This window comes from Phytophthora parasitica (assembly GCF_000247585.1).
Source record: "Phytophthora parasitica INRA-310 unplaced genomic scaffold supercont2.25, whole genome shotgun sequence".
NCBI lineage: Eukaryota > Oomycota > Peronosporomycetes > Peronosporales > Peronosporaceae > Phytophthora > Phytophthora nicotianae.
In genome coordinates, this window is record NW_008649011.1 from 620,981 (window position 1) to 628,968 (window position 7,988).

The 7,988-nt window shown below is 49.1% G+C and overlaps 5 protein-coding genes across 6 annotated transcripts; 3 read left to right on the forward strand and 2 right to left on the reverse strand.

Moving 5' to 3' along the window:
• Positions 1-115: 115 nt before the first annotated feature.
• On the forward strand, positions 116-437 carry PPTG_22885 (hypothetical protein; the record flags this gene model as incomplete). The annotated part of the gene is made up of 2 exons (XM_008907087.1): positions 116-135; positions 209-437. 2 exons carry the CDS (start codon positions 116-118, stop codon positions 435-437), a joined length of 249 nt encoding a protein of 82 aa, XP_008905335.1.
• A 145-nt stretch (positions 438-582) lies between these two features.
• On the reverse strand, positions 583-1,248 carry PPTG_22886 (hypothetical protein; the record flags this gene model as incomplete). The annotated part of the gene is made up of 1 exon (XM_008907088.1): positions 583-1,248. The coding sequence occupies one exon, from the start codon at positions 1,246-1,248 to the stop codon at positions 583-585; it is 666 nt and encodes a 221-aa protein (XP_008905336.1).
• A 345-nt stretch (positions 1,249-1,593) lies between these two features.
• Positions 1,594-2,686, forward strand: PPTG_22887 (hypothetical protein; the record flags this gene model as incomplete). The annotated part of the gene is made up of 2 exons (XM_008907089.1): positions 1,594-1,691; positions 1,765-2,686. 2 exons carry the CDS (start codon positions 1,594-1,596, stop codon positions 2,684-2,686), a joined length of 1,020 nt encoding a protein of 339 aa, XP_008905337.1.
• Positions 2,687-2,858: 172 nt separating this feature from the next.
• On the forward strand, positions 2,859-6,499 carry PPTG_11882. 2 transcript variants are annotated; one of them, XM_008907090.1, is made up of 3 exons: positions 2,859-3,802; positions 3,868-4,127; positions 4,214-6,499. In XM_008907090.1, exons 1-3 carry the CDS (start codon positions 2,936-2,938, stop codon positions 6,354-6,356), a joined length of 3,270 nt encoding a protein of 1,089 aa, XP_008905338.1. In that variant the 5' UTR covers positions 2,859-2,935; the 3' UTR covers positions 6,357-6,499. The 2 variants fall into 2 exon arrangements, with proteins under 2 accessions (XP_008905338.1, XP_008905339.1); XM_008907091.1 differs by having other exon boundaries at positions 2,859-4,127.
• A 114-nt stretch (positions 6,500-6,613) lies between these two features.
• Positions 6,614-7,132, reverse strand: PPTG_22888 (hypothetical protein; the record flags this gene model as incomplete). Its single annotated transcript, XM_008907092.1, has 2 exons — positions 6,614-6,835; positions 7,130-7,132. 2 exons carry the CDS (start codon positions 7,130-7,132, stop codon positions 6,614-6,616), a joined length of 225 nt encoding a protein of 74 aa, XP_008905340.1.
• Positions 7,133-7,988: the final 856 nt, after the last annotated feature.

Genomic DNA, 7,988 nt, shown 5'->3' on the forward strand with positions numbered 1-7,988 from the left:
AAAAGGTCATCTCTCCCACTTTTCTAGAGTTCGATCCGTTCTACAAGAACGAATCGAATCTCCAGCGGCTGCTTTGGCGCCGTGGTGCGAGCGCCTCGTGGCCTCCAAGGTCTTCATGCGCTACGACTATGCATGGTACGCGTCTACTCTGTTTATTCACGCAACTTGCTATACATTTATGCATCTCTAACTTGCTTAAAATCCACAGGAAAGAGACCGAGTTCCAGCAGGCAGAACATCGCATCACAGGTATCGGTTGCCGGCTATTGTACCTACACGCCTCGTGGGTGGAGACGTACAACCACACCACAGGTTCTATCTCCTCCTCTGGACCTCGTACGAAGGTCTTCATTGAGGCCAATGATTTCTCAGAGCTGGCTGATGGTAAAAGGTCATCGTGTTTTGTGCGAGCTGCGCGAGTCGCTGCTAGCTCTTAAGGTATGGTTTGCTAAATAAGTTTCCTATTGGTGCTGCTGGCGCTAAATAGCAGCTTGAGGCGATGGTTGTGCGTAGTAGATATTTCTACCACGTATACGCTTAGTGAAGCCTGTTCACTTGAAGTACTTGGACATTGCGAACACTTCAGTCAACATCCATGTCCACAGGCTCGTCGTTATCTTCTGGAAGCTCTTCGAACCGCACAAAGTGCTCGTCCTCGCTCTCCGACGTGTCGGTTTCTGTGTGTTTGTCGTCCTCGACGAGTTCGACCCGTGGATTTGTTGACAATGGCATCGACTGGTACGGGTTAAAGACAACCATTGCGCGACAAGAAGCGTCGCTAGGGATCTCAATAGGCCGCTCAGCAGCCATGTAGTCATCGTGCCGCATTGTCTTCCATGGGAATTCTGCCTGTGCTGCTGGTGTGGCGAGCACTAGCGGTCTTTTCTTGCCTGCTTCGGGAGCTGCTGGAACGATAGCCTTGTTGGCCCGCCAGGTGGTTCTTGGGGTAACAGCTTCCTCGTCCGTCATGTCTGAGTCCACGTCGTTCTTGGGTGAGTCAGTTGGTGACGAGACCCGCATCCGTTTAATACCGTCCATTACCGCACTGCGTTCATGTCGGCCCCACGGATGCCTTTGTGCTTCTTCGTCGCTATCACTGTCTTGGTCGCGAGACCGCTTCAACGGAGTGCCCATGATACCCCGGGCTCGTCCAAAGCTGCGTTGACGCAACGCGTTCTGCTTGCGCTCAAAGAGATAACCGGCCTGGCTGTTGAGGCCGCACACACCTCCACCATTGAAGGATCGCATTCGTGTGTCGTGGGGTTCTGCTTGTTGCTCGCACGTAGACAATTGAGTTATGCCGACCAGTTCCAGCCACTGATGACTTCAAAACTGTTTCAATTTTCAAGCGTCGTTTTGTTTTGGTAGCTTCAAATCAAAAGGAAGGGCGACATCATTTATTGTACTAAGTAAAGCGTGAAGCGGTATAATCAGATATGGTCATCTCTCCCTTGTCTCAAAAGTGGCTGTTTTTCACACGTGTCTCGAATTCTTCTCGAACAATCGAACTCTTTTCTAAATGAAAAACACTCTCTACAAGAACGAATCGAATCTCCTCGAACCAGCAGCTTCAATCGACTCAAATCAAACATCATGGCGCAACAACCTCTAGCAGCTCCAGCGGCTGCTTTGGCGCCGTGGCGCGAGCGCCTCGTGGCCTCCAAGGTCTTCATGCGCTACGACTATGCATGGTACGCGTCTACTCTGTGTATTCACGCAACTTGCTATACATTTATGCATCTCTAACTTGCTTAAAATCCACAGGAAAGAGACCGAGTTCCAGCAGGCAGAGCATCGCATCACAGGTATCGGTTGCCGGCTATTGTACCTACACGCTTCGTGGGTGGAGACGTACAACCACACCACAGGTTCTATCTCCTCCTCTGGACCTCGTACGAAGGTCTTCATTGAGGCCAATGGTTTCCCAGAGTTCCAGGAACGAGTATCCAAATCCTGTGAACTCATGAGTTACGACATTGTGTCCGATCCATTGGACGCAGACTTGGTGTTTGTATACGTGGCTCCTCCGGGCGAGCGACGCAATGCGGACAACCAGTACAAGACTTTTCAGACGGTGGTGGAGCATTCGAAAGCTCTACCAGACAATGAGAAGCCCATGTTCTGCTTTTTACTGGGCGACGCGGATTTCTTACCGCTCCCTAAAACGGAGGAGGACGAGAATATGCGCAGTCTTAGCGACTTTGCCATCTCCCAGGAGTTCGCACCTATTGCGAGGGAGGCGGACTATGGATCGGTGGCTCAATTTGCTGTGGAGTTTGTCCCTGCTAGCCAGGAGAGCTTGAGTAACGAGTTTAAGGAGGACAAGACCAGAAAACTGGATTCGTTGATGAGCAGGTTTGGATGTGTGGGCCAGAATCTCATGCATCATACCGAGAAGTGGGAGTTTTATGCCCCCTGCGAAAGCGTCTTTTGCCATGGAGAAGAAGACCCGAAAGGAGTGACCCACCCTAGTGAAGAGGACACAATGTTCTGGTTCAACGAGACCAAGGGAAAGACATGCGACCAGTGTCATGCTCCAAGCGAGAAATTGTCCAAGTGCGCGAGGTGCCGAGACGCTGTTTACTGCTCGCGAGATTGCCAAAAAGCAGCCTGGAAGCTGCATAAACGACTGTGTGGCAAGACTACCGAGGAAATTACCGCCTCCAACGAAAAGGCAAACAAGTAATAGAAGAACTGTGAATAAAAACGTCGATGATATGTTCTCCATCGTCTGAAATGTCAAAATATGTATGATGCTGTACAACTTGTACTAATACTGTAGTACTTGTACAGTACAAGTACTACAGTATTAGTACACCGTTTTATGGTTTGACATGTATTTGATGTGTACCACGCATTGTGTTTCAACGGGCGCTGGTGCATTATTGCGCGCTGGAGCTGCTTGCTACCGACCTTTGGCGCTTGCTGCTGCACCATGGAGCGCGCACATGTGCTCATCCGCTTGCGTGGCGACGCATCTTCGTCTGGTGCTGTCGGTATCTGCCGCATGAGCGCTACCACTGTCCGATTGGAGCACAGCGAGATGTCTCCGGGAGTGGCCAGCATCACCTTCGAGCAGGTCTTCGACGTGAACGACAGCAATTCTCGTGTATTTCAGACCAGCTTAACAGGTGCAATAGACGACGTTGTTGGTGGAAGAGCTGTTACGCTAATAGCGACGGGTGCAACGAGTGCAGGCAAGTCGTTCGCGTGTCATGGTGACCAGCACAAGCCGAGCAATGGAAAAGCTGAGCCGGGGCTGATTACGTTGGCAATACGACGTGTTTTCAGCGGTTTGGTGAATAGTATTAAGGATGGAGAGAAGTGCAACGTGTTGCTGAGTTGCTGGGGCGCCCAAAGCGGCAATAACGAAGCTCTGATGGACCTTCTAGCCGATGGGACGTCCGTCGACATGAAGGACATGGAAAAGGTGATGGTGGACCAATCTGTCGTGGTAAAAACACCTGCAGAAGCCGTGCATTTATATTCGAAAGCTCTGGGCAGACTGAAGGATACGCAGAAACAGGATTTTGTGTTTGCGCTGCATGTGGAGACGTTGTTGGCGAATGGCGAGGCCCGACGAGGACGGTTGATTGTTATCGACATTGACGGAGGGTCGATCATCGAGCCGAGAGGAGAACAAATGTACCAAACGCAGAAGAAAAACCGTGGAGAGTATTTCTTGGACCCGCAGTTTTCAGTGAATGAAACGCTAAGCGCAGGCTTCGGAGCGTTTGTGGGGAATACAAGCTCCACGTATCTGCTTGTTGCAATTCAGACGCCAGCGCAGTTTCAGCAGCAGGTAAGGGTGACTTTATTCTTAATTCTCCGTTTGAATTATCTGATAACACTGTTTTTGGAAATTAGGCCATCCAATCGCTTTTGTACGCGTGTAAAGCGAAAGAGATCAAGAGTTCAAGCGCGATCAACTATTTATCTGAATATGTCGAGAGAAACAGCTCGAATCAGCTTCTTGAAACGGGGAAGCGACTGTCGAAGGACGCAGAAAATCAAGCACCAGGTTGTCGTGAAGACGTTGAGGTGCCCAAGGCTCCTCAAATCTACTCAGCCGAGCAACGCGCTAATTTATTTTCCAGTGGAGCATTACCGCCTGTATCACCGCCATTGTAAGTATCTGTGCTCGTTCATTTTGTCTCTCTGAGCACTTTTTCAGATCGATTTTGACCGATTCTGTGGTGGTTTATGCTGCTAGATCTACCACCTCAAGCGGCTCCACATGCGAGCCACCATTCATCGCTCCTCGAGCTCGAGAGCCAGTGGATTCACCAAGCCTTAGTCCAAGCACAAGTTGCGAAAGTGAAGAATCACTGAAGCAGTCAGCCGTATCAAAACGTCTGCGCAAGGCGTATGACATCGCGAAAGCTGCTACCAGTTCGCCATTAAAGCGGAGCATAGTATTCGCTGCGGGTTCCAATCAGTCTGATGAGTCTACTGCCCACGCTGCAATTGATGAATTACTGAAGCATCTCCCGCATGACACGTTACGTGGACTATCTCTCCAAGCCAAATTAGAGCAAATCCGAGCAACTCAAGCGGAATTAGAGCGTGCGTTAGCACACGAGGTCTCTATCAAGGACAAGTGTGTGGATCGAATCTCACGACTGAGTCAAGCCATGAGCTGCCAGGTGGTTGAGCACGAGCAACAGCTACACGAAGCTCTGACGGCGAAGCACACAGCAGAGTCTCAACTGCAAGATCTCACCATAAAATTCGATGATGTCGGGCACGAGGTGACGCGCTTACAGGAGGAGGTCAGGTTGTTGAAAACTGGCTCGGCTGCTGCTCAAACGCCTGAAAATGAACGATCAATGCTGCACACCTTGTCTGCTCGGCTTGAAGAGGCGATGATTCAAGCCAAGGACGTGATAACGTTCAAAGATGGAGTCATTCAGTCTCTCGAGGAACGACTGCAGCTGGCAAGCAAGCGTGGAGCAGACACTATAGCGTTGTTGGAGCAGGAGAGAGGCCAGTTTGAACGCGAGAAGGCAGATCTTCTCACCCAGTTACATCAGAGTCAAGGGAGCAATACCAGTAAGAAAGACGAGGAGGTTTTGAAGTTGCAATCGGAGAATATGACGCTCGAACAGCAAAAAGCAGAGCTCACTGTTAAAGTAGCGCAACTCACGCTTGAATTGGAGACGGCGAGGGCGCAGTGGGCACAGGACGCTCGTGACCGCGAGGATCGAGCTGAAAAGAGATGCGCCAAGCAGGTCGCTCAAGCCGAACAGCAGCTGGAACAGGCTACAACTGCGATGCAGCAGCAAATGGCTCAGTTTCGCGATGAGCTGGACATGAAACTGGCAAGGCAGCGTGTAGCTGCGCAAGTGGCTTGTAAGGCAGGTGAAGTGAAGTGTGAGCAGTTGGAACGTGAACTGCAGCGCATGAAGCAGAAATTGGCCAAGCAAAAGATGAAGATGGAGAAGAAGGCGCGTGTGCTGGTTGCCAATGCTCACAAAGAGCACGAAGAGCCTGTTGCGTTGCTGAAACGTGGTCTGGAAGATCTGTCGGAGCGTTTAATTGTCGTGGTGGAACGTGAGCAGGAGGCAATAAGAAGAGCAGAAAAAAGCGAGGAAGCTGTCGAACGGTTCAAAGCTGACATACAGAAGTTAAAGACGACAGTATGCGAGTTGGAGCGGGAACGTACTGCGCTGGGGAATCTTTACAAAGAGCTCGATGCTGATAAAGACGCAGTTAAAGCTGATTTTGAGCTACGAAGCCGCGAGATGGAGGAAGCATTGGCGCAACAGATTATGGCAGCTGAAGCTCGAGTCAATAAGGAACGAGATGATGAGGTACAAAAGTTGATAAAACAACATGACACGGAGATGAATCGGCTACAAACTGAAGCACGAGAACGAGAGCAGAGTATGGTCAAGGAACAGCTAGGAAGGCAGCAATCGTCGTCAGAATCATCAGAAGGTGGATCGTTGACATCCAATAACAGCCACCAGAAGCGCATTGAGGAACTTGATGCATTGATCGACTCGAAAGAGCGGCGATATCGACATCTGGAGAAGCGGAAGAAAGCTGGTAGGTCATCATCTTCGTCCCCGCCTACAAAGAAAACTACTTCGTCGTTGAAGAAAGAATTGGCACACAAGGAAGAGAAGATTGCAGAGTTGTCGATCCGGCAAAAGCAGCTCTTGGTAGCCTTAGCCACTGCTAATGAGCAGGAAACGCGTGCAAAGCAACAGGTTCAAGAGACCAAGTCGCAACGTCAGAGCGAAGTGGCTCAGTACGAAGATCTGCTTCAACAGCTTAATTGTCTCAAGCGGGAGAACTGGAACCTCAGTCTTGCTCTCCAAGTTACGGAAGCGTCAAGGCATCAACAATAGCGCAAACCGCCACTACCTGCTGCTCACTAGGCATCTGATTAGAGGTTTTTGCGTAAAAAGTGTAGATTAATTGGACGAATACTATGACACCATCATGACCTTAATTGTGGTGGTGGCCTTCTATTGAAAATGAAATACCGTGTCTCGTTTGACCTTCTAGGGGCATTTCGTAGATATCTACTTTGCTGGCGTAAGAATTTTGAACCGTTAAATTGTTGAGGTTCCGAACCGCAGCTGGAGAAAAACGAGATGCTGTATCAGCTTGGACTGATACACTGTTTCTTGGACGGTAGTAGAGAAGGTGGAAAACGTGCGAGCTCTCGACTGTAGGTTCGCTTGAGTGCAAGTAGCCTAGCCTTTAGATCTTCTATCATTCGGCCGTATACACGCAACTCATGAGCGATCTCCTCCCACCCAATACGCTTTGCCGCATAGCTCAAACTCAAGCGGAAGTAGAAGAAGCCTCCAGTCTTCTCCATCTAGAAATGAAGTGCGCATGTGAGTGGTTCGTGGAAATGATTGCTTATTAATTACATCGTATAGACGATTTCGCGAGGAATATGGCTCGGATTATATTTAAATTTAAGCCAAACATTTACCCCAGATTTTGACCCTGAACTTCGATTTTTATGTTGGCCCGACAATCGAAGTCGGACCGAATTCTCGAGGGAAGTAGTCCTCTGAAAAGCATGAAGTAGCTATTGTTAAGTTTAGCCATCCCTGATAACTGCATCGAGCGAAATGTTATCCAGACCAACAATCCAGCAACGCACCATTTTTCCTCCTGTCTGCAGGTTCTTGTATGTGAAAAAATGAGAAGATGTAGTCGACTGGGGCACCTCCTGGCGATAACGTTCATGCGACTTGTTCTCTACTTGGGGTCGACAGCCTCTTGGTCATCCACCTCGTCAGTATGTTAGGGGTTCGCTGTAAGTTCTCCACTGGCATTTCCACTGCCGCTATCATGACCCGCATTGATCAAGCGAATCAAAAGCACCGATTCCATGAAGGTTATTTTCGAGTCAGCGGCCTCATCTTGTGAGAGGCCATCGCTACCAGCCAGAAGGATAACCACAACTACTAGTATGTGCCAGGTCAAGGCCATAGCAGATTTTGAGGGTGTTTGAGCTCCAGGCTGCGAATCTCGAAGTGACCTTCTTTGTATTTGGTGGAGATTCGAGACAATCTGCGCATCTGATTACTCAACTCAACCGACACGCACGTACCTGAATTGTCAAAAAAAAAAACCCTGACGTTATATTACAGGTATCTGCATGCTAGTCCAGCTCTCTGCAAACGCAGTGTGAATTATAGCAACATGTAGGCCCAGATTGATTTGTACTAAAAAAAAAAAAATATTACCCGCGAAGCATACAATCAGGTACCAGTACTGAAAAGCAGTAGAGTAGTAGAGTAGTAAAGTGGCCTTCTATTTGATTTTTATGTTTTTCCTATAGAAGCGTACTGATGAAGCATAGCCATATTGAACTTGGATCTCTAGGTCTGTCCACTAGATTACGGGGTACCCCTTTGTGGGTGCAACGTAAATGTTTGAACCCACTGTCAGGGTTGTCTTTACAATTTGACCGATACATGCAGCATGACTTGTCATCAGTCAAACTAAAAGAGTAA

Coding starts and splice junctions, on each gene's coding strand:
- PPTG_11882 (XM_008907090.1), top strand. CDS start 2,936: ATGGAGCGCGCACATGTGCTCATCCGCTTGCGTGGCGACGCATCTTCG. Junction 3,803..3,867: donor CAGCGCAGTTTCAGCAGCAG/GTAAGGGTGACT, acceptor TTTGGAAATTAG/GCCATCCAATCGCTTTTGTA. Junction 4,128..4,213: donor CCGCCTGTATCACCGCCATT/GTAAGTATCTGT, acceptor TTATGCTGCTAG/ATCTACCACCTCAAGCGGCT.